Below are 25900 nucleotides of genomic sequence, written 5' to 3' on the forward strand. Positions count from 1 at the left end.
ATTTGGCCTAAATCCACTGTAGAAACATCTCAAAAACAAAAAACAATAATGATGTGTAAATTAACCTCCTTGTTTCTGAGCCCATAGTATTCCCTTTTGCTGTGTTTAATACAAAGCAAAATATATGTATGTACGTGGAAATTAAAGTATGAAGATGGAACAGCAACATGTTTGTCCAGAGAAATAAATGCACATACAATTGAATTTAAAAAAGATGGCACATTTATTGCAACATAAATGTTATATACAGTTTTTTTTCTGCTGAAAAAGACAGAAAATTCAAATTTTTGCTGGCGCAGTTTTTCTTTTTTCTTTGAATGTGCATCAACAACACCTTTAATTTGACACAAGAACAAATTTTTATCAATTGACAACGGACTGAAAAGTAAGGCGGATGTCGCCTTTCAGTAATCTGAAGCCTGTATGAAGCCTTTTTTAAGAACTAGACTACGAGTTCAGCTGTATTCAGATTCCATTTGTAAATATCTTGTCATAATGGACATGTTATGGTAAATAACCGTACATTTTACTATCTAATATAGTAAAATAAAGTAAGAAACTTTTTACTCAAAACTTTTGCTTTCAAAAATCTAGAAAGAGCAATATTTTAGAATTCAAGAAATATTCTTACAGTATTATTGTATAAAAGACTAACTACAGTGAAAAATAAGCCAAATTTTTTTTTTTGTTTTTTTTTTCCTTTTTTCCACATAATATACAAGGGAAAGCATCAGGAAATACAGCAAAGTCTAACTTGGCAAACAGAGGAGCAAAGAAATAGAAGAACAGGAATATTAAAAAAAAGAAAGAAAGAAAAGGAAACAGAGCTGGAAGTGACATACATTACACCCTCAATTGAAGTCTGCAAACATGAATACAAGATCATGAAATACTGAAATGAACAAGGCCACATTCAGTCAGAGAAAATGCAGAAACTGATTAGTTTTCATTTGTCACTAAAATAAAGTTGTTAACTCATACATGCTGAATGTAGACTCCTATTGTGGCATCCTTTATTCTAACTGAAGTCCCTTAATTGTACAGAATACTCATTCTGAATGTGGCAGCCTTGTTTAAAGTGTAAATAATGATAGAACACAATATACAAAGAAATATATGGAATATAAAGCAAGTCTTAAGACCAAAGATTTCATAAAAGGAGAAACGTAAAGCATGCACACTGATAGGGAAAACAAAATAAAGCCATGGTCAATGTGTTGAAAAATGAAAAAAATATCCAGTTTTTTTTCTTTTTGTCTTTTTGTTCATTATCACGCTAAAGTTCAATGATATCCAAAAAAATCCATGATATACAAAGTCTGGCAGACTGTATTTAGTGGATCAGGGCTTTGATCAAAACATCATTGAAAAATAACCTCGATGCTGTCTCTGCTAACTAAACTGGACATTATTATAATGCTTAAAGTCAAAAGAAAGGACTTGTTACACAAATAAGCATAACTAAACATTACTTTGAATAACTGTGCTTGAAATTTAATGTCTTGAAATATTAACAGAAGGAAAACTGATATGTTCATCAGGCCAGGAGAAAGTGTGGTCATCGTTTAATATTTGTACTTTTTCACTACTTTGTTAAGCAATCTCTGGTTTGCTGACAAAAACAGAAACAAAACAAAAACTAAACAGAACAAGCCATCCCTGTGCTCGCATCAGGATGTAACTGTCAGGAGGCTAAATGTAGACAAGAATCTGCCAAAATATGTAACTACTTACATGTAACACTATATGGCAAGGAGTGACGGGGCAGTGACGTCCCCTCTTCCTTTAGTTAAGACACTAAAAATGCAGGGAATGCTAAGGTCTGCAAACAGTTTGCTCTCTGTATTTTCACTGCTCACTACCAAGGGAAGGGGAAAAAAAACTAAAAACACTTAACCTGAGCTTTCAGTAAAACTACAGTTTGCCATTCATCTGTCACCTTTGTAGACAACATTGTTGATGCTAATGTAGTTGGACCTGTTTTTGTGATGCTCAGTAATGCAGAAACTGATCTAAACTGCACGGAAACCAACAGAAGGTAGTTTTGGTTGCACATGTGGCCAGTAACAAAATGAAAAAACATATAAATATAAATAATATATCTTCTTTTTTTAAAAGAAAAAGGAAAAAAGATGGGGCAATTTAGGTTTCACTTCTGACAGCTAATGATAATTTTCATTTGAATATAAATATCACTCTGAACTGGCCAATAAATTAATCTCAATCCTTTCAATGCCCAAATCTTTTTCTCCTCATCTTGGACTCGCCAAAGACTTACCAGGGCGGAGTGCTCCGTTTTAATGATGACATCGGCAAACTATAGATCAACTGAAAAGCTACCTGCTTCTCATTGAAATTACCAAACGTTCCCTTTAGACATACACTTTATAGCTCAATAACATAATAAATAGAAAAAAAAAGAAACAGACAAACAGAAACAGTTGCTGTTACAATGCATTCGTCAATTCAGTTTAGGCACATGGCAATTTCCACATACGGTTGGAGGAGATTGCAAAGTCTCTGATTGTTCAGAAGCAACACACTTCCTGCAGACAGTGATATGTGCGGAGGATTTTTCTTGGGGTGAGAAATTTGCAGATGGAAACTGGTCGCAGGGAGCTGGATGCTTGGCTGTTCTTCAATCTTAGTATTGGATTGTGTTAGACTCGTAGTTTTGCTTCAAGTGGTCTGTCTCCTCCAATTGATGTCACGAACTGTGAGTTCTGTCTGTCACTGGGAAGCAAGGTCACCGACTCAAACAGAACAGAAACGGTCTGCATCAAGCTGAAAGAAAGGAGTGGGAAAGATGTAGCCATTAGAAGGGCGTTGCAGCAACAATTTACATCACTAAAGGCTGATGTTTTGCTCACCACAAAAAAAAACAAAAAAAAAAAGAGTGACGCTTCAGATTTAGGAAATTGTGATTGTTCTTTTGCTTCACATTATACAGTGTTTCAGCACTTTAAAGAGCTAATAGATAAAATTAGTTTTAAGGAGAGATGAAAAAATATTTTGACTTTCCCTTCCTAAATGTTAGTTGAGGTGAGACTACCTGTTTCCTCTCAGAGGTGGCCCATAGGGTTGGGTGTGTCAGTCAAGCCCGGATGAACTCCTGTGTGAGCTTGTTGGGCATCACTGGAGCTCCCAGATACTTTTTCTTCCTCACGTCTCTTAAGGCAGGCTGCTTTGGGGTTCAAATTCCGCTCTGTAAGTGCAGAGAGACTGAAATCAAACTTTTTTGCCTTTTTACGACTTTTATTTGAAGAAAATAATGAGAAAATAAACAAATCAATGAAAAAACGGCCATTTTTTCAATCAAAATAGACCAAAAAACAATGTCAGAGTTTGAGAACCTAAACTGTTAGCATCACGTTCTGCCTCTATTATCAACACAGTCAGTGAATAAAAACAGTACTGTAAAACTAGAGAGCCATTCCATGCCAGGATAAGCAGCCGTTCCTCACGTTCAAATTTTGCATTTTGCTCACATTCTTTATTGATAGAAGTTAAATAAGTAATTAGTGTTACAAGTACAACCTAATACTTAATAAACAATCACATAATCAAACAATACATTTCAGAACACTAATATTAAAAAGATTTATTTTTAGATGTAATTAACCAACTGAAAGGAATTATCTCCAACATTTTTTCAAAAAGTCCTTTTCTTTTTTCAAAACAACTTTATATTTCCTGGTAAGTGCTGAAATGTTTTTGCATTAAATGCAGCTTTTTACTATCAGGTTGTTTTACCCATAAACACGTTACATCAACATAATGTAAGGTGTTCTTAGCCAGAATTAAATTTTGGGTTTTTCACATAAAAACAAAGGTTTTTGTTTGTTTTTGAACTGGTCAAACTAAAATTTTTGCTTTCTTGTATCATTGTTGCAGACATATTTCTGCCAATCACCTGGAGACTTGAAATAGACTGCTGTGAAAGATTTACAAGTACAAATCTGGTATTTCACTGACTAATGAAAGTACACACTCTCTCTACATATGCAATATGCTAATCTTCTTGACCCGTATTTCTAAACCCATAAAATTGCTAAATAATTAGAATAAACGTGTAAATGTGAACAACCCTTTGTAATAGTGGCAGTACAAGTTCCTCCATGGCTCTAATAATTGGACATATAGATTCACCTTTCACAAGAAAAACTGATACAGGAACATTTAAAAGCTGGTTGAGCTGAAAAGGAATAGCACAAGTGTTTTAAGTAATCTGCTGACTTGCTGTGAGGTTGCGGTGACATTTCACTTAGTTGCAGCAATGCTACAACACTGACCTCTGACTTGCTGCTCCAAGCTAAGAATGACGGCCACAGCCTGATGGAGGATGAGCAGTTTAGTCTGGGGCTTCTCGCTTTTCAGGTGCAGCTGGCACATACGACCCAGCTCCTTGAAGGCCTCGTTGATGTCTCGCACCCTCAGGCGTTCACGGGCATTATTAGCCATTCTCCTCTCCCGTTCACGTTCAGCCTTCTGCTCTGGATTCAGATCCTCATCTTCAGTGATGCTGCTACAAAAAGAGACAAGAGATCCATCTCAAATCAAAACAGCTTTTAACGTGGAGAAAGAAAAAAAAAAAAACAACACACCGCTATAACCTCTTATTAACTGTGTCCTATAATAAGTGACACATCAGTGCACTATTATCAACTGCATTACATTTTGTAAACCAATATTCCCACGATAAGCCATAACTGTCGGTCATAATAGGTTAAAATTAATGAAAATTCACTTCACATTTATGTAAAAATACACAATTACACATATTACCTTTTCATTAGCAGCAAATTTCAGTCCAAACTATCTGCTTTTCTACTTGTTGCTGCAGAAAATTAAAAACAAACCACCTTATACTGCACCTGCATGAGTTCAAGTGTCGTCTCATTTTTCTGTATTAGATTATTTGAACATAACAAAAATAAAAACAAAAATAAAATACATAACAAAAAAAAAAGTTCAGAAGGAGTGGGTGGAAGCATAAGCATATATAATCCCACCCCATTAATTTACAACAATCTTCAGGTATTATAACATCATCACAACCACTACCAGGTACTGGATTATAGTCTACACAATCAATATCTCCTTATAGAATACGTTTTTATCATCAAACTATATAATAATGATAGTAGTGCTGACAACAATACAGTAATAATAATACTACTGATACCCATATAGTAATATTATCCTTAAGTTACATAATTTATAAGCTCTCAAAAATCAATTAAAATGACAGAGTTATGCAGTAATAATAATAATAATAATAATAATAATGATAATAGAAATACTCAGTCTATATAATACTTCTTCTTTCCAGACCATTTCTGTACTGTTCGAATACCATCTCTTTACATGTTGATTTAAATATTTGGATATTGCACAAAACCTAAAGTATCTCTTCACCAGTTCAATATTTCATTACTTTTCAGTTATATTATAATTTTGTAACACTGAGTCATCTTAATACATAACGCTTGTAAAAAGAAGTAAACTGCTTAGTCAGAGCTGGTTCTCAGTAGTTGGACTACTTAAAACATATTTTTATCACCAAACATTGATTTAACTCTAAATTATTTATCTTTTTAAAAGGATTTCTTTGGATTTAAAAATGTTCTTACCTTGTGCGTTGGCCTACTCTGGGTGTCTTCATATCTCTTGTGTCGCTTTCTTCATCTGACTTTGCATCCGTGGAAAGGCTGTCATGCATGTCATCCTTATCCTGTTTCTCAACCTTCAGCTCCAGAGTGGCAGGCACCTGGCCTGACAACCCTGAAGTAAGAGCTGTTGCCAGTGAAGTAAAATGTGGAGGTAAGACATCTTACATACACTCATCCATGTCAGATATGCAAATTTGTTGACAGTAGAGTGCATCTGACCTCTGAACGCCTCCACTTGGTGGTTGAGTTCTGTGCTGGATGTAGAGCCAGCGCTGGTCAGTCCTCCATGGCTGTTGTTCAGGCTAGCGGCGTCATCACCACCCTGCTGCAACACAGACAGGAAGGACATGTGACAAAAGGAAGCAGACAGCCTTTGGAGACACAGAACAATACTCAGCAAGAAAATACAACTTGTTAAAAGCCTAAAATAGTTGTGGAATAGTTTTCAATGTTAAAACGACAGTGTTAAAAAAGCTGTTTATATGTTTATGCAACATCTTGTCACTGCTTGCTGCTGTTCTCAGATGAAGTTCTTTTTAAACACAACTGAAAACATCTGTCTCTTGTCTGAAACTTTTCCGTGTATCTTCTAAACCAACTTCAAAGTATGAACATTTCTTTCTTATTTTGTCCAAATTCATAACATAAAAATGGTCAACTCCCACCATGTTGTACCACAAAGTCCTTCCTTTACCACATTTGATTTCCCCTTTGATGACCAAGGAAAGGCAGACAAATCGTCACTGAGGGTGGAGAATCTCCCCATTTTCTTGTGGAATGTGATCCCCAGTCACTGTTGGCCTCTGTTATCCTGACCACACTGAGATCCTTCCCTTCCCCAGCACTACGCTAATCTTTGCTGTGCTCTCAACAGGTGTCCAAACAACTCTTTGTCTGGAGGAGGAGGAGGGAAGCTGGGGCTCTGGCGAGAAAATAACGCTGCCATTTTCATGGCTGGGCCTGATTACCATACAGCTGAGGACTTCTATTTCGGTGGAGGCCGTGGGTTCAGACACACGTTTCCAACGATCCAGATTTCCTGGGTTGTTAAAAAGAAGTGATGAAAAGGGGTGTATAAGGGCGGGGGTGTCAGCCGGAGTAAAAAGCCTGTGGCTGTGCCGTGCCGAGGCTGTAGAGCCTTGTCTGAAGGGACCTCTTCCCACACAGGAAGTGCTGTGTTAGTGCAGACACAGTATGTTCTATCTCACAGTCGCAGTTGGTCAACATCACTGCCACAAGCCAGCTCTCTGTAACAAATACATCACACTGAGCCCCTCTGACAACCACAGGAAAATTATTGTTCAGGGACAAAACAAGCTACCCAAAATCTTCAGCATCAGGGTGTAAACACCCACTGACAGAAAACACACCGACTTAAGACATACCAAAACCTCAACAGCACATGAAATAAATTAATGTCAAAATAAATACAGCTTTATTGATTAAACTATTAATTGAAAAAGACAATAATAGCTGTTGTAAAAAAACAAGCAAAATAAAAATATTTATTTCTACTGATCCTGCCATTACAAAATTTACAAAACGTTTATATTTTTGTAAAAAAAAAAAAAGCAAAGATAGTAAAACATATAATTTTATTACTTTAATTGTATGAAAAATGATCAACTTAGAGCATAATATAAAAAGCACTGTTAATCACTGAGCCATGTGATTGGTCATCAGAAGAGCAGAACTTCAAATGAGTGAAATAAAGAAAAAAAAAAAAAAACATAAAACACATATGAGAAAGTGTTCATGGGTCTGTCTCTTCCCCTCATTTGGATCCTTCTTGCCACAAGTAATCTGAACTTTTATCTGCATTTAAACTGATTCAGCACAGTATTTGTTTTTTTTTTCTTTTCTTTTTTTTTATTTAGTGTGTGACCCAAATTATTTCCAAACACCTTCAGATTACAGTCGGAGGAGCCGCCCCATTTCAATTTCTACTGCAGATGTCTAAAAATCTTTTGGCTCTATAAAATGAAATACCTTGGATGGAGGATGGGTGAACATGTCCTGATTTATACTGAGGCTTGCATTCCCCTGCTCCTCATGAGGCTTTGACTTAACTCTGAGGAGCGCAAGACACAAATACATCTCACAACTTTGCTTTACTGCGTCTGTTTTTCTCATTTTTCCTTCACCCTTGTGTATACAGCCGCTCTCAAGAGGAGGGTGAGCTTTAGGCCAGGCATTACACTTATGGAAAATATGTCAGTATAAATTCAACGGTTGATGTGTGGAAAATGTCTAGTTTTTACACATGGCAGCACACCAGTGTTGAGCAGGTGGCTCAGACTCTTTTCACAAACTCCATACAGGAATACTCAAAAGGAACATTAAAGGTCTAAATACTTATATGAAGTTATCATACCATCGCTGCAGTCCGACTTGAAACCAGCGCAGAGGCAGGGAAGTTTGGTCCAATGGCTGCTATTGGCCCGTTTTGTGCCTGTCCCAGCAGACTGTGTATGTCACTGGGCAGACTGGTGGTGGAGCCCACTGCATGGTTCCTCAGAACGAGGATTGCATCATCCAATCTGTCCAGACGATCCTCCATTCGAGACTGAGAGGACCAAAGAGATTGAGAAAGGAAGAGTTAGGGAGAGGGAGAGGAAAAGAAGGACAGAGCAGCTTAGTATAAGCACATTAGGACAAAAATTGAAAACAGTGATTGTATGGTGTGGACTTGGAGAGAAAAAAAAAATCTTAAACATATGATAAAGAAAGCAATTCAAATGTAAGATCAACCGAGCCATTTCAGCTTGAGCTGTCAAAGATATCATCTGTCCTCATTTATTTTTAACTAAATATTTGAAGCAGTGTACACCTTTAGGACATTTAGAATTTAGCACCTGTACTGGAGCTGATTACAACAAGCTGGAAAGGCTGTAGAAGACAATATGATATGACAAAAAGGTAACAAAAGCAGAAAAAATTTAACTGTTATACTAAAAATGAATGTCGAACTGGTGCAAGAAAACAAAAAATGTAAGGATGCATGGAACACCTAATGAGTAAAGACTATCTGAAAAGTACCTCACAGACATCCTTTAAGAAAGACATGGCATCCTGGAGATGCTCATGTAACTGCTGATGAACTCTGTTTTTCTGGCAAAATCAAATGAGAATAAGAAAGAATTATGAGAGAAGATCAGAGTCTATAAATACTACACATCCACTGAGGATAAAGATTGTTTTTGTGAAGTCACCCAGACAAAAAAAAAAATAGAGGGATTTGGAGGGAAGCACACAGCTGCTGACCAATCACTTTGTAAAGATGAAAATGTTTTGATGTTTGCACATTTAATAGTTCCTTCTGCAGCTTTGGTCACATCTTCTTCTTTGCATTGAATAAGATGCACTGAAGTTTCTAAATGTTTTTAGTTTGTTTGTTTACAATAAATAATTTTATTGTGTCATTACTGACCTCTGATTCATCTCTAAAGCCCTGAGACTTTTCATTGTTCCTCGTAGTTTTGATACAACTATCAGGGAAATCTGGTCTAGGAGTTTTTCCAAACCCATTGTTGAGCATATTCCAGCAATACACCATAATGTGAGCTTTCCTTTACCCCCTACCAGTGATAGTATTTGCTCAATTAAAACTGTAATGGAAACTTTTTAACCACTTATGATCCAAACTGCTGCAGGAGTTCATGGACAAATAATTAAAGGCTCAGCTTTTTCCATATTTTCATTCATCATCATTTTATGCAGATTTTATGTTGCCATGTTCCCAAATAACTTTCCAAATAACATTTGACAGCAACAGGAGAGAATTTTGCAAATATATAAAAGGTAACATCCACCATATCACACCTGTGGACCATCGTTTCTCAGAAGGTTTGCCAGAAGACATCAAGCTTAACAAGTTGTTCTGCCTATTCAATAAATAAGAACCTACTTTCTGTAACTCTACTCCAGCTGTTACTCTCTATAAAGAAAAACAGAAAAGCTGCATACCATAGTGCTGATTTATCATGTCAAACTGCAGAACAAATACAAGTTTAAATGGTTATAGTTTAAATAATAATAATTTATTAGACACTACATGTTCACCAATGACACAATGCATTTAACTGCTGCTTATCTTTGGAAGCCATGTGGAGACTAAACAAAGTTGGAGGCAGAGTTTGAGGTCACGTCTAGATGGACATTTTCAACATCCTTACACAGTTGGATGATTGAATGGATTCTATTATACGTTTGCAACTTAAATGATTGTGATCTCTTCGTCATATTCTGAGCAACATTAAACAAATCGTTCAAGATGTCTTTATCTGATGCCTGATTCAGGCTGTTTTTGCATCAGGACGTTGTGGATTATCTGCTTAATTTGGCTGTAAAACAGGATATATGCTGGTCACAGATCAGCTGTAGTTTGTATATGATGCCTTCAAGAAAGTGTTGTCAAGTACCAACAACTGGAAGCAAAAGTGTGGAAAAAAATGGACAAAAGTAATCATGAGAAAATATTTCTAATTAATCATTAGAGTCTTCAAGTTTTTCACCGACCAAGCTTTGATGATTATGTGCAAACTATGTTTTGCATCACCATTTGCATTTGTTAAAAAAAAAATTTTACACCTCTTTGTAACAAGCGGTTTATGTTTAAATATAATGTATTCAACCTTCCAGTTGAACATAACCACATGACATGTGCATCAGGTAGTGGGGTTGGGTGAAATGTGATCCTTAGCTGTGGTCACATGGCAGCGAAGGAATTCTGGTGAAGTGGCTCAGCAAACAGCTGCCACCCCCCACACCAGCCCCGCTTAACTCAACCCATCCCCCAACTATCATCCCCATCCTGGCCCACAGAGTAGAGGACAGATGGCAAGCCCCAAGGGACAGGTATTGTTCAGTTTGGTTATCCATCGACCCCCACCATCCTCAGCTAAACATTTGTCAGACAGGAATCTTCCTGTAATGCTAGCTCAGTCCTTCATGTGTAGCCAATCTTAAAGTGAGCATCCATCATATCATGTGCTCACTGGAGGACGAGGGCATTAGGGAAGCTTACCAGTGAGTGAAGAGAGTTTTCATAATTTGGAGAGGAGGGGCTCTGTCCACTCGCACGGGGCCACTGGTTGGTACCTGATGAGAAAGAAAGGGGTAAAGAGAAGGTCAGAGTTAGTGATCCTCTGCTCCAGAAGCTGCTGAAATGCGTACAAAGACACAAAAGCTAACCAACACTCAACATGAAGTCATAGCATGCTGATATCCCGGTTTTCTAGTTTTTTGTTGTTCTGTAGGAGATATTTCTACCTTTCATGAATCAGCTATATCACTTCCTGATGGCTGGACTGCATCCTGACGTTAAAGCCATCAGAGTTCAACAAGAACCTACCCTGAAATGAACGCCGCATCACAGCATCAACAAGTGAAGCTAAAAGGGAATGGAAACTCTAAGTTGAAGCACTAGTTTTTATCCATGTTGGGTTTTTTCTCTCAAAAATTCAGGGTCACTGAAAGCAAATAGGGATTAAACAAGGGTTTTGGGCTCATGGTCCTCATCAGGGTTTGATGAAGAAAATATACCAAATATCTTAATTAAAATTAATTTCAATCACATGGAATAATCTAAGATCTTCTCCACTACAGATTACAACTTTCCTTTGGCTGGTAAAAGTTTGCACTGGATTTTGTACATGTATACAAGCCAAAAATTTAATCTGCAGATCAGTACAGGAAAACAAATCAAGCTAATTTCAACCAGAGAAGAAATCCACATCTGCTCATCACATATCCAGCTCCACTCAACATTTTTCTTTAATTCTTCTAAAGTTCAATTATCTAAGTAACCTACCTGCCATAAACAACAGGATGTAAAGTATTACCATATAATCAATTTACCTTAACTTGTTTAGAAAACAATTAACTCTTTCCGATTACTCAAAGGATGGAGTGTCTGTGGCTTTTCCGGCTCAACACAGTCAGTGATCCTGTAGTGTCTATTAATGCTGAAGGATGCCCCATCTAACCTACACGCTTGTAAATGGAGTCTGCTGTTTCTCAATCTACAAATGGAGACTTTGTTTCCGTTAGCCATCATTTGGTTTGAATCCAGAAATTCATTTCAGTACTGTTCTCCACTTCTTTTATTAGCAAAGTAATGAAAAATGCAGAGCGGATGAGGGAATCATTTATAACAGAGATGCCTGGGGAATGCTGATGGATTTTTTTCTATCTCAATTTAAAGAGTAATTTAAAAAGTGTAGCACAACGCAAAAAAATTTCTGCATCTATCTGTCAACAGAACAACATATTGTTTCAAATCATGATTATTCTGTTTGTTTTTATGCAAATCAAGACTTGCATGATCAGACCAGGTAATAATAAACAACTGCTGTATCTACAATTGTTTTCAAAAACAACTAAACTGCAATGAAAGGGAGGAACTAAAATCCTTCAATTTTAGGAAACTGTTCAGACTGTTTTCCATTACTAATTCCAGTAAAATGTGTGATTAAACGTCTGTGGTCTTCTGTACTTGGAGTTTCATGTTTCCTTGCACACTCAAGCTTTGAAAAATCAGACTTTAATTAACAGACTATTAAAAGTGAAGGAAATGGAAAAAGTCTCTGCTCTGCCTCAGCTTTCTCCCAGGTGAGTGAGAAAGGAACTTCACATGATCCACTGCTGGCTGACGGCTATGAAAAATTAGCCTGAGGCTCTTTTCCCCACATGCACCAGAGAGGGCTAATTGAACAAACCAGTCTTGAGTAATGTGCTGTATGTTGGTGTAATCCCAATGATGAATGTATTTTGCAACCAACATCAACAGCAAGCCAAATTTTGGGCTGTTTTCAAAGTATCGCTCTTTCTCCAGCCCCAGAAGCATGATAAGAGTGAATAATTAAGGAAACAATATTCTTTCTCTATGATCCCTGATGTAAACTTTTGACATTAGTATTTTATGTTTCTTATATATATTAAGAGTTCCATTACTCATCACTGCCACGCTGCCAGGTGTGTCTTGCTGCACTTTAAATAGGTCAAAAAAAGCTGTCATAGTCCTCATTAGCTGAGTCAGAGCCACCTTCCCTCACCCACTGGCAAATAAACAGAGCCTTTTGCAGGCTGGTGTGTGTTTGGGGAAACAGCTGTCCATAGGGCAGGGCAACAGCTGAGGATGAGGGAAGGGGGGCATACGTAGAGACAGCTGTCGCCACTCCATTACAACACACAACACAACTGCCTGCTAAACCAACACACTAGGCTTTCCCTTACTGTCCATCCTCATTCTCTTTCTATAACTTTCTCCCTTCTGTCAACACATCTTACAGTCCATATTTTTTTATACACATCTCCATTTTCTGTCCTTAGAAACACAGCACACTATAAACAGGAACCTCTTTTGGTGTTTTCTCAACTGTGAGAAGATAGGCTGTGTCGTTCTTATCCTGCGTTTGTTCTCTGCATGTGTTACACAAAATAATTACATCTCAGAGAGAGGTTTGTGTGGCCACCCTCAAAAATTAAAATGACATAAAAACACAAACAACTTCAAAGCATTTGTCAGGAAAAACAGGATTATGTAACAACAAACCCCCTTTATAAAATTCTTTCGTTTTACAAACTGACTGAATCTCATGAGCTACAATTGAAAGCCATAAGATAAACTCTGCCCAAGCTATAATCTAAGACCCACTATAAACACTTTCATTACAAGATTTCTTTAATCTATCAGCAATCGGAAAGCCACATTTTTTTATTTACACCGTCATTCCAGAGCTTGTCTGAAATTTTCCATCACTTGAATATAGTTTCCAGGATAAGGCATAGCATAAATGTTATTCTTACTGTGCTTGTTAGAGAAATCTAAATTTATGAACATGAACAGACCCTCCCAAAGCTGAGAGCCAAAACTAGAAGGTGATGTCACTGGAAGTCAATGTAGAAAACTTCTTGAAGCCAAGAAAATAGAACACATGTTGTTAACACTGTACTAGCAAGCCAAGCACTGCATGAAAGTGCAGGTGTATTGTTAAATAAACTAAACAATGACCTAATGGTTTTAATGCAAATCACGTTATTGTTGTCGCCACAGATGTTGTTCTGGTCAATATTTGTTGTACACGTTCACTTAAAGGACATTCTTTCATTTGTATAATTTCAAAGACTCATCAGAGCTGTTGATTATATGGATGTAAAGCTGTTTGCAGAACTAAACTAAGTTTCTTTAAGGATAGATACAAATGGAAATACCTGTAAAGGCTTAGATAACAAGTGGAAATGATTAGCTGAAATGGATATGAACATGAAGTTTCAAAGAAACTTCACTGTTCATTCTCTATTTAATGTGGCATGGGGTAAAAGTAATATATTCACCTACATTCAAAGTGCTGTATTTTTGTAAAAGTGTAATCAACAAGTGCAAGGAGATCTACAATAATTTGGCAACTTCTAGACATTGAAATGAGTCTAATCTGTTTGGTGTTTTTATGCCAAGTACAGAGAACACAGCACATACAGTAGGTGGGAGGATCATTCAAATGAGGCAGGATTAAATTACTTGTTTTTTGTTTTATTTATTTTTTTGTAGTAGAAAATTTGTCCTTGTGCTGAGAAACAGGGACAGTTTTAAAGCTGATCTTAGTGATCTTCAAATATAATTAATAGCATTACTTGTCGAATTATCCTAAGCTGCTTTATAATGTATGAACGTTTCCTGCAGTCTCCTGAAGGTAGCAGAACACATATCTTTATAGATACACACCTTCTGATTTGAAAGTCACCACGCCAACCATCGTATACTACTGTCCAGTGTGTTTGCCTTAAATAAACCGTATGCAAATGACACCAGGCTGCACCAAAGTCACCCAATCACAGACAGGCCTGCTGTGACCGAGTGTTCTAGTGTTTTTTTACAGGAGAATACATGATTACAGCAGCTGGTCAATCATGTGTTACTACATCCAATCCATCTTTATTTTAGCAAAAGCAGCATTTTACCTTGTTCTTTGTTTTGTTTGTTATTAATCAGTGACAGAGTCACATTTAGAGTAGAATGTAAATAAAATGAGCAGCAATAAAGCTTGACTATTGTACAAGCTGAATAAAAACCCATCCTGTCTTTGTTTTTTTTTTTACCACAGATTTGAAGTGTTGCGTTTTTATGGGGTGCTGCTCTACACCATCCAGACAAAAACACATTAATAACCTGGGGAAACCTTCTAGCTTTTATAGTTTCTTAGAGTTTAAAGGGAGCCTCAGGTCTGATCTGGTTAATTGTCCCACACTTTCAAATAACACTCTTAAACTGCCACACTATTAAAATTGGGCCCATATAAAGCTTTGCCTCTTAATGATGACAATGTCTAATTTTAACTGAAATAACTGAGTGTCTCTTACTGCTTTTGAACCTATAAAATTGTCTAATAAGGCAGTTTTAGAGCAGGTTTATTTCTATCCTATCGCTGGAATCTAGGATAAGTGTAAAGTAGGTGAGAATGCAATAAAAATCCAAAGACTGGTTTTATACCTGGCCTTCCAGACGGGGTACCAGCAGCAGTCACCACAGTACCTGCTGAGGCAACACCTGCTGTGGCTGTCAGAGGGGAAGGAGAACCCACAGGTGTCGATGGATTGGATGGAAAACTACTGCTAGTGTGGTCAGGTGAGTAAATCTGAAAGAACAGAGGAAGAGATAGAGAAGATTCATCATTCAAAGATATACAATATATAAATATCAGGCTGCTCTTCCTACATGTCTTTTTTAGCCATTTTTTTACAGCCAAGAATATCATAAAAATACTTGGCGCGTACAAATGAGCCATTAATAGTCATCTGTACTCAAAGTACTGCACTGACCAAATGAATCATAAACAACATTCACTTGGATGTCTGATGTTAGTATCCTGCTCTGTATCAGCTCCAGTAAATCTGTAAATTCTGTAAGAAAAATGTTAAAGCACCAGTTAATGATTACATGTCTAGTCTTGTTAAATTTGACCATTTTTTCTCTAAATGTTTTAATTTACAACTTTATTGAATCATCAGATTCAGAAAATTAATCTCCCCATAAACAGATCTGCACCAATATATTAGATTTATTTCAGGGATTTAAAGAATCATGCACAGGCAGACTGAACTGAGATCTCTCTCTACTTCAGCTTCTGTCCAAATGTATATATATAACTTTAAGAACATCATGCCCTGGTTCCCCTTTGTGCTTTTAGAAATAGCACAATTTGAAATAAAGAATAATTCAGAAACAAAATTAAAACTAATTAACTATGGCAAACTTTTTTAAGTTTTACAGAAGAGCAGGTTGTATCTTTCCTTATATTTAGATTCTTGTGTTTGTACGAGTCTCTTATTATTCCACTTTGACTTTAAGAAGTGCAGAAGACCAACCTGGAAAGCCTGTTTAGCCAAAAACAGAAAATCTCAAGGGCCACATTTCAGCCTGCAGCCAGAGAATATACCGTGAACTATACATCAAAATCTAGAAGTGTTCAACTGTTGCTTATGTTTGCATCTTTTTATAAACTTTATTGCAGTCTCCACAAAGAGGACAACTAAGATAAAAATGCCTGGGTGCATCTGCATGTCACAACCTCTGGATTAAATCACAATCACATCCCAACGTTTTTTTTTCTATAATAAGAGCATATAGGCGCCACAATGGAACATGTCTCAGAGATTCAGGGTATTACTGATGGATCCTGACTAATTAGTGGAGAGAGAAACAGAAACAAAACAGAAACAGTAGCTCCACAGAGATTTCTCTACCAGTTCAAGATCAAATTGAGCTTCCAGGCACCGTTTGACTTGTGTGCCTATGACAGAATGGACTCATTGTTAATAATCTCCTTATTTAATCTTAATCTCAGGGCTTTAGTTTTTCAATCAACTTGGAATATCAGGATAACGGTTTCACTGAAATGTGTCAGTGTAGGAGGATTGGCCGTCATCTAAAGGGAAGAATTACTATTTATGCTTTTCTACACATTGAAAGCACTAATATTTTTCACAGTTCAGCATTTTTACTCAGAGACAAGCAGTTTAGTCAAAAACTAAGTAGGATTAATAGTGTGGTTATCACTGTGGCAGAAACCAATAGAACGCAAACCAAATCTCTAAATGTCTTTTAGTTTCTCAACAGCAAGCTGTTTATAACCATGACATTTGACCAGACAATATATGACTTTCTATTCTTTTCCCTCCCTGGCTACTAACGCTGCATTCAAAGTGAAACATGGCTCATTTTACTGGGATAAATGAAGCCCCACCTCATCATCAGTTACGCTCCCGCAGGCGGCATGGGGCCAATAAGCACGGCCAATTTAAAAGGGCAGAGAACAAAAGCTCTAAAAGGGGAGGGGGGCATGGAGTTGAGCCACAGCAGTTATAAACTCCCCTGTGCACCACGATTCATCCACCCACCCCCACCCTGGTCCAGCCGTGTCCATTTCAGTCCAGCTTTGTCATGCTAATGGAATTGAGTCTGCAAATATAAAGGACTTAATTTGTTATTACCATCCCTGAACGCTTATATTTAGGACTCACAAGAAATAAGAAATATTTCCGTTAAAGGAACAGCTTGTGCTGTAAGTAAACTGTATTTTTAGCTGATGATAAAACGTTAAAGCTCACATGGTGCCTATGCAACAAGTTACACACCATTTGAGAAGTTTTCATTTATTTTTTTCCTTCCATTTTCACTCACTTCAAATTGTGATATTCTCTATCAGTGACTCATTTCTTGTTTCAGATTAAGAATACATTTTCCACATGTGAATGCGTCACCATGTTTTTGTAGTGCAGTAGAAATAATTTAAAGGACTGAAGCATTAAAGGGCCTCACAGATTTCAGGGTTTCTTTTTTCCAAAATTGTGCTGTCCACTGGCTTTACAATAATTTTAAATATACAGTTGCCTTTCTTAAATACTCTTAGTTTAAGTCAACAATTATCCAGGTTTAAGGCTATAAAAAAAGTACAAATGTTTCCTTTAGGCTTTTTAATCAGCTGTCAGTATAACATTTAATTCCCTGCATGATTACTGAGGTCACCTTCTTTACAAAAAAAAAAATCTACTTTGATTTAAAGAATTGTCTAAATCTTTAAGCAAGAGACTGAACACTAGTTAGACATAAGTCATCCAAAGTAGAGAAGCAAAGATTTCTTAGAAGTAGATAGAAACACTTAAACCATTGATGTTTCCCAGAAAATAATCCAATACTGATGTGGAACAAATTTCCATCACAAATAACAACTGATTCCTTGTCTTGTGTAATTCTCTTTTATTACGTATGTGTAGCAGAATGAACTGGATGAAATCTTAAAACTGGGGTTGTAACTCACCGAAGCTAAAGCCTTGCCTAGCGCATCTCCAGTCTGTGAGCTTCCAGCAGTCCCCCGATTTGCAGCAACTAAGAAAACACAGAGGAAAGTTTTGTGACAACAACCTCAGACAAATCAGGAGTGGTAATTGTACACAAAGCTGCTGTCTAACCGACTCACCCATTACCTTTACAGAATAGCTTGGCTATGATTATACTGAGGACCAGTGAATTAGTCATTCTGAGAAGAGAGCTGAATATATAAGAGCATACCCATAACCCCATCGGCTGAGTTAACTGACGGGGTGTGTGCTGCAGTGACGAATGGTGAAGTGCTGGTGTTGCTTCGGTGGAAGCTCGACATTGGAGGAAGACTGGCATTGATGTCCGGAGAGACTGAGTGTGCAGGGTAATTCTGGAAGATATATATTTAAAAAAAAAAGTTTTATATATGGCATGTGTGTAGGACAGAAATAGCTTATTTGCTCTCTAAATTGTAATTGTCCTTTGACATCTTCCAGGCTGCGGTGGAGCAAAAGTTAATGGGGGGAGGGACAGTGATAAAGAGAGGGCAGGCAGCATCTGCACGCTCCCTGTGATGCACTGCCAGCTGAAGCAGGCAGGCAGACGAGGCCAGATCAAACACTGACAAAAAGAGGGTCAACAGTGTCTTCACTGATAATAACCAGACAACAATTTAATACGCATGTACCCACTACAAGTGGGGGGAGCTCTGCAAAGTGCAGAACTAAGATAGAATTTAAAAGGTGAGCATACACATTGAATCTCTTACACACATGCGATGGCAAAAACTGAGTTACTGACAATCTTTCATTATATATCTATCTGGTTAAGAGTTGCACAGGCAATGTTGTGCTTCTTACCAAACGCTCGTGTGAGTGCAGGCTGCTGTAGTTTCCAGACTGTGGCATGTGCGATGAAGATCCTGCGAGCATTCCACCATAACCAGGCTGACCAATCCCACTGGACGAATTCCATGGGTCAGATGAACTGTGGGTACCATCTAACACAATGAAAAAGAAGACCTTTTTTGTATACATAGTTTATAATTCAAGGCAGCAACATGTTTTGACACAATTTCAGACAACAGATAACCTCCTTCTACTTAATACCTTGGGGTCATTTTCAAGTAGAGCTTTTTACGATTTTTTTTTTTTTTTTAAATTGGGGCTGAAACGTGATACCTGTCCAGAACACAGCTGAGATAACACAAAAGCTAAAAACAGAAAGAAGTCTTTAAATGCCTGGAAGTCAGCCACACTTAAATTTAACTTAAGAAAATGCTGCCAAAACTACTGAATCTATCAGAGAGACTATATAATAGATTATACAGAACTTATTAGCAAAAAAAGATTTAAATTTTTTTTGTTAACTTCCATTCATCAAAGTGATAATTAACAAAAAGGAAAAAATAGATTTAACATAGTCAATAGCTGCTTTTGTAATGTAATGTGTATTTAGTGTGTGTTTATAGTGAGCAATGGATGGTTCCTCTTAGTGTAAACTATTGAGTAAGCTTTGAACTTACCAAAAAAAGTGCTTGCAAACATACTGCTGGAGGGTTTTGGAGAAGCATAAGAAGGAGGATCTCTGTTGAAGTCCTCTGAGTTTGGAGACGGTGCGTACACCTGCCAGGAGAACATACAAGTTACAACCACAGACCGCTGCACTTCAAAAAATTGCGGTATTATCAAAAATGCTCCCTCGCTTAGTTAAAATGTGATATAAATGTTTTTTACTCATAATGCAAAGCACAATCACTCTGTAACCTTATGCACATGTACATGAGCACAAGTAAAAACCAGTAATGTAGTTTCAGCCCTAAACCTACAAATACACACATACACACACACTTTAATGACTACCAAGCAATCAAGCTCATGAAGGGAGGAGTGGATTATCAGGAGTATTTGCATTTCAGATCAACTCAGCCTCTAATGGAAGTATAATGATACCGCTTACACGCATAGACTAAAAGCCTGGCAAATTACAGCATTCCCACAGTGGCAGAAATCAAATAAGGTGTACAAAAACAGCCTGGTTTGCTTTCTTTTTATGTGTACCTGCAAGCTGGTGGTAGGAAAGAGAGGCACAATGGGCATGCTGTTGTACAGCTGTGAGTGTGTACCAAGCTGGGCGGTGTGATCAAAAAGACTGGAGGCCAAACACCAGTGATGTGGTCTCTGACTTCATCCACTCCAGATGGAGGGAGCGAGGGTGAGATGGGGAAGAAGGGAGAAAAGGTTTGGATGAATTCTCCCTCCCACAGACAGGACTGGATCATCATCATGTAACACTAATCAGAGCCAGACCAGCCACATAGATCCACCTGCACATTTCCAGCTTGTGTCCCCTCTCTGCATATTAAATCCCTCCTCTAATGGCCTCATTTCATTCTAATGCTGACAGCTCTCTCCTCAAAACTGTGTTCTAAGGCATATGCATGTGATGACGGCCACAAAGGTTGGTTGCCTACAGTATGTCATTGCTTTACAACAGAGTGACAGTGGAATATATGCATTGCAGCCCATGTAAATAAATTTGATTAAAACACATGTGAATATGTTATCAAGGCAGAATGTGAGACTCAGTGCTGTTGGGCTTTGCTGAGTGAGCAGGACTCCAGCATGCTGTTGTCTGGAGGTGTAATTAAAGTGCTCTGGGAGGGGAGGAGCTCTCATGGGTTTTCTGGCTTACACATGTGACCAGGGTTGATAGTAGCTCTGCGGAGATCTCAGGTTAGCTTCACACAGGAGACCTGGCTTTGTTTCTTTCCTCTGTCAGACACTCTGCGGGCAGCATATGGCAGTGGATAATGCTAATTGTTCTTTTTACCCTGGGCTAACCAGTCAAAGCATTAATAAACCATCGGAAACACCGGGTGCTTCATTCTGTTGGCCTATGGAAGAGAGGGCCCGCCTGGGTTTCCTTTTACAAGACCATTAATTAAAAGCAGTCACTCACACAGATCAGCACACTAACACAGGTTATTTGAGCTGAAGTCTGTATCATAAAATAACTGTAATGGTGACAGAGTTCACAGCATTTGTTTTTTAAATAAGATATCGTCTGGAAGGATAACGGGAGAAAAGATCTTACATTGACGCAAACCTGAGTGTTTGTAAAAAAAAAAAATCTTTTATTGATTACAACTATAGTCGTAGGTCAAACAGTCTTAAATTCAGTACATGACAAATGAACAATAAAAAAATCAACCCTAAGATACCAAGTGTAATATTTCGTAACCCAGCTGCGACTCTAAGCAGTGTTCATTCCCAAGTAATGGAAGATAGCCAGCACACCTTCCCACATGCCTCTAAGCATACCTGCCTGTGCTACCTCTCTTTGAGGTTCATGCCACACCAATCAAAACATCACATGTTAAAACACAATCTGTCAACTACTACAAAGGATGTAACATAACAACATGAAGGCCAATTTAAGACAAAAAGACCAAGTTAAAGTTGGGCAAATAGCCAAAATAGCTCAAAGAGAAGTTCAAACACACTCTTAATGGCGTGTCCTGTTTTTATACAGTATGACATTAGGTGGAATTGAACCAAATCTCTGGGGGCATTTTGTTTCAAGTCCAAATCTTACACACTTACAAGGCTTAGTATGCTTGAAAGATTCAATGTCTTTTCAAACAACTTGCACAGCTTAACCTGCTCAGAGGGATATTGTGTAATATTTGTGCGTGATAACTGCAAATGGATTTTGAATAATAAAATTGCTCTGTATTTCTATGATAAAACTTTGACACATGATGTACACAAAGACCAACATTCAGTTTTTACGATGATTTGACAAATGAAGTTAGTTGATCAATTACGATGTACCACAACTTAAGTGAGCACACACACCACACATGAAAATTTTATAAAAAGTCTGATCAATCCACTCAAGTAGAACTGGAGTACTTTACATATAAACCAAAGAATTCTTAAACCAACCATATGTGTAATCTGTTGTCGAGCCCATTGAACAACCTTAAAACATTTTACTGAACAAACTCAAAACACTTAAACTGTATAAAAGCAAATATCTTAAATTCATGTGTAGACATAAAAACATAACAGAGTAGTAGAAGACAGGTTCTCTTAGGTTCTCTTTAAAAAAGAAAAGAAAACGAAAGCCCACAGCAGAATAACACTGTCCACTTATTAGTGCTCGGGACGAAAAAAGGTTTTGAATCAACACGTCTTTATCACATGCTAATCAGAGCATGTGCATCCTAACATAAAGTACATAATAGGCCAACACAGACAAACACACCACCCCCACTCTGACTTTGTGTTGGGCATGCCGTGAGGCAAGCAAGCTTCAGAACATGTGCACAATGTGAGGGGGTGGGGGGGGGGATTAGCTTCTAGAAAAGTGATGTAACCTGTTGCATGACAAAAACAACAGGTAAAATCCATCATTAAATAAAATACATCCAAGTTTAGCATTTTTATTTGTTTTACTATTTAGTTAATACGTGTTATACTTGTTCCTGAGCAGGGAAAAAATGTCAAAAAAGAAAATTGGTGCTAGATTTTATATTTTTCTTTTATCCACTCATAAGCAACCAAAGAAAGATCAGCGGCTCCATCTGTATTGGTACCATGCCACCAGCTCACAAGCCAATGGCCCACTGTGAATTCTCCAAGTGCTCCAGATGGTGAGTCTGCTATGCAACTCTGCATTGCAACAAATGAATGTGGATCAAGATGATTCAAAGAGTGAACAGCATCTTTCTTTTTCCTTGCATGAAAAAGAGAGAAAAAAAAGTGGTGCTGGATGTTTAACAACTGCTTTCGATCATAAAATGTCACCGTTCTGTCCACATGCTATCAATTTTCTCCCCATCACAACTGTAACACAAGCCTGTTAATACTTAATATGAAAAAGATCAAAGTCATCTTTTGTGCAGTGGGAAGAAAAAGGGAAATGCTGTAATGGGCTGGAAGGAAAGTTGCAACACAAGTCTAAGTAAGATGACCTTTTGGATATAATACCATAAAACAATGCAAATCCCTTTATTTTTTTTCCTTTGAACCTATGTGCCCTATATAAAAGCAAAAACAGCACAAGAAATGACAGGTGGAAATGTGCCTGTGTAATTTCCAGCATAGTTACTGAAGGATTACTGAAATGCATTACAGAGCCCATTCTGTCATTGTCAGACAACGTCCTTGAGAGAGCATACGTTCACTGGATTGGTTTTATAATAAAAACTGGCTGAACACTCTAAAATCTGTCTGCAACACAAGCACAACCAATTTTTATATCTACAAATTTACTCAAAACTGTGGAAACTCAGTCCAACAGTTCCATCAACTCCAAGTGCAGAAAACACAAACATACACACTCCGTTCTGCATGTATTGAAAAAAAAAGCACAAACACTCCAACAGAAAACTGTTTTCAGAGCAACAAAAATCAAAGCGGTCATTACAGAGAAGTTCAGAAATCACATTAGGCTCCCTGTGGCGTCAAGAATGCCAAAGTGATTAAAAACAGATGGAATAACAGCAACACTGGTGCTTGGAGCTCAATCTGCAAACAGGAAAGTCTAACCTCAACAGGCAGGCTCTTTTCCTTAATCATTCCCAGACTCCCACTTGTTATTATTTCAACCCAGTCTCAGAGCTGAAGCAACTAGCCAGTAAAAATAAATTCAAGACTGCAAGAAACTTTCTGCCACACCGTTTCACTCTGTGCATGAGAAAGAGGTTTATAATGACAGAACTTTTTTTCATGTGCAGCCTTAAATATTTACTTACACAGAGCAGCAGTACAAAGTAGAATTAGGCTGAAACAAGTTTAAAGCACAGTTAACACACTCAATGCACATTATATAAATTGTCACACAGCTTTAATTGATGTTATGGAAAAAAAAATCACACACTCAGGCATTCACACATAGAAAGTGACATGGTGCTTTGATCTAAAATGGAAAAAAAAAAAAGCAGAGACTGACAGTCTGACGCAAACACACATGCACACTTCTTACAGCTCTTCTATGTCTCAGACACACACATTCCCAAAGGGACTACTCACCGATTTCCCGTTGTAGTAATACATTAAAGAGTTACTGCCCATTCCAGGGACAGGGTAGGCGCAATACATTATAGCTTTAACAATTTAAGTGATAAAGGTATAGAACAGCGGCACACTAGCTTTCTCTCTAGACATACATCCAAACCGTTCAAATGGGAGTAATAATTCTTTCAGTACTGGCCTCCACACATGACCCACTCAGAGGAAACTTATGCAAAGCAGGATTGTACCATTCCACACTGGGGAAGGGGAGATTGTAAGAAGGGAGTGGCTCATGTGGTACATCCCTCTCTTAAGCCTCTAAATGCTGAGGCAAAGAGGAAGAGGGGAGGGAGGGAAAGAGAGGGGAGGGGGGCGAAAGCGAGGAGGTGGGGAGAGAAAAGATAAAGGGAAGTGGGTGGGACAGAAAACAAATGTGAGAGCGGATTTAGAGAGAGAGAACGAAACGTTTAATTCCAGGCATAAAAATGCAGATTTTTAGCAAGGGGAACCCCAACAAACTGGAGCTAAAATAATGGCACTGTAAGCAGGATTTCATTAATATGTGTAGCGATCAAATGAGTGTCTAAATAAGTGCAGCCTGCCTGTTCTCTTCTCCACGCTTTAATCCTGAGTGTCTAATCTTTTTGTTTTTGTGATGATGAAATGAGTCTACACACAGCGAGGTGAATTTTGCCTTTTGTAAGAACACAGCCATCTGGCATTTTACCTGCTCCCCACACATGCCACCTCTCTACAGCACATAGCAATTAGAAGCCATTAGTGAGCGAAAGTGAGGACTCAGCATGTCTTTGAAAAAATCCATACATCAAAACCCATGCAATAAGTGTGTGTGTGTGTGTGTTGGGGGGGGATAGTCTTTCCTGTATGGGATGTTAAATGTGGAAGTTTTGGCGTTATCTGAGACCTTACGTTGTAAAGCATGCAACAGCTGCAAAGGGGCTGGCTTGTGACGTCGAAGAGGAAAATAATGCTCCATTTCCTAAACCCTGGGGGCCTCAGACGGGCGAGAGCAAAACATTGACAGCCATTTTACCATGGTTTACTGTCACTGGAAGCCACACAGATCCCCATTACCTTTTCATGTGGGAGGAGGTGGGGGGAGTAAAGGAGATGAGAAGAAAGGAGAGGATAGATACCATATTCCAGTAAGAGCCAGGTCTAACTGGAGTCTTTCATGTGAACCACTCAAAGCTCACTGGACTAAACACAGGCCTGAAGACTCATTGAGAACATTACTGTTATAGAAAGATGAAAGCCTCCACTTCCATAACAAAACTAGGCCTTTATTATGCTTTTCCTTTTAGCACTGTTATTATTTATCCCTCTTTCTTCTTTGAATCTCTTTTAAACTCATCCAAAACACTGGCTCTGCATGTTGTTACCATTTTATATCTGGCGCTGTTTCAAGTTGATGCTTTAAGGAAAACGGTCATGATAAAAGTGTTTTAAGGGATCTAAAACAAGTCCAGACACAGCATAATGTTTCAAGGAAAACACATAAAAGCAGCAACAAATAGGCATTAATTTGGAAAATTAAGCACACACATCAGTGCCTGCTGATTCAGGATACAGCTTATCTATTTGTTTCCCTACAGACTCTGCAGGAGTGCTGAAAATGACTAAATGGTTTTATTTGGTTAAACTTAACAAATCAACAAAACACACTATTCACAGACTTGATTCAATCGAAAAACATTCATATCAGTGTGAGAGGTGAAGCTCAGCTCCACCCACCTGTTCACACGATCCAAACCAGTCATCACAAGGTGCTTTTCGGCGGATTTGTTCGGGTGAAGAAAAACAAAACAGCAAATCCACAAGCTGAGGTCACCCCCATCTCACGCATGGATTTATCAGTGATGTCA

At 37.9% G+C, this 25900-nt stretch overlaps 1 protein-coding gene across 12 annotated transcripts in view; it reads right to left on the bottom strand.

Annotated features, from left to right (window-relative positions):
• Positions 1 to 204: 204 nt before the first annotated feature.
• Positions 205 to 25900, bottom strand: part of tcf12 (transcription factor 12) — an 84982-nt gene continuing 59286 nt past the window's right edge. For 5 of the 12 annotated variants that reach the window (XM_041988678.1, XM_041988688.1, XM_041988729.1 and 2 more), the window contains 13 exons: positions 19517 to 19616; positions 18852 to 18991; positions 18241 to 18382; positions 17990 to 18057; positions 15163 to 15307; positions 10699 to 10772; positions 8712 to 8783; positions 8047 to 8238; positions 5892 to 5997; positions 5634 to 5796; positions 4293 to 4525; positions 3053 to 3205; positions 205 to 2784 (listed from right to left, as the gene is read on the bottom strand). In XM_041988678.1, the coding sequence (XP_041844612.1) occupies positions 3063 to 3205; positions 4293 to 4525; positions 5634 to 5796; positions 5892 to 5997; positions 8047 to 8238; positions 8712 to 8783; positions 10699 to 10772; positions 15163 to 15307; positions 17990 to 18057; positions 18241 to 18382; positions 18852 to 18991; positions 19517 to 19616 (1578 nt within the window). In that variant the 3' untranslated portion in view covers positions 205 to 2784; positions 3053 to 3062. Of the gene's footprint in view, positions 2785 to 3052; positions 3206 to 4292; positions 4526 to 5633; positions 5797 to 5891; positions 5998 to 8046; positions 8239 to 8711; positions 8784 to 10698; positions 10773 to 15162; positions 15308 to 17989; positions 18058 to 18240; positions 18383 to 18851; positions 18992 to 19516; positions 19617 to 24032; positions 24236 to 25900 lie in introns of those variants that run through there. The other 7 variants (XM_041988771.1, XM_041988695.1, XM_041988713.1 and 4 more) reach the window with 7 other exon arrangements.

The sequence above is a fragment of the Melanotaenia boesemani genome, chromosome 1, assembly GCF_017639745.1.
Source record: "Melanotaenia boesemani isolate fMelBoe1 chromosome 1, fMelBoe1.pri, whole genome shotgun sequence".
In the NCBI taxonomy this organism is placed as follows: domain Eukaryota; kingdom Metazoa; phylum Chordata; class Actinopteri; order Atheriniformes; family Melanotaeniidae; genus Melanotaenia; species Melanotaenia boesemani.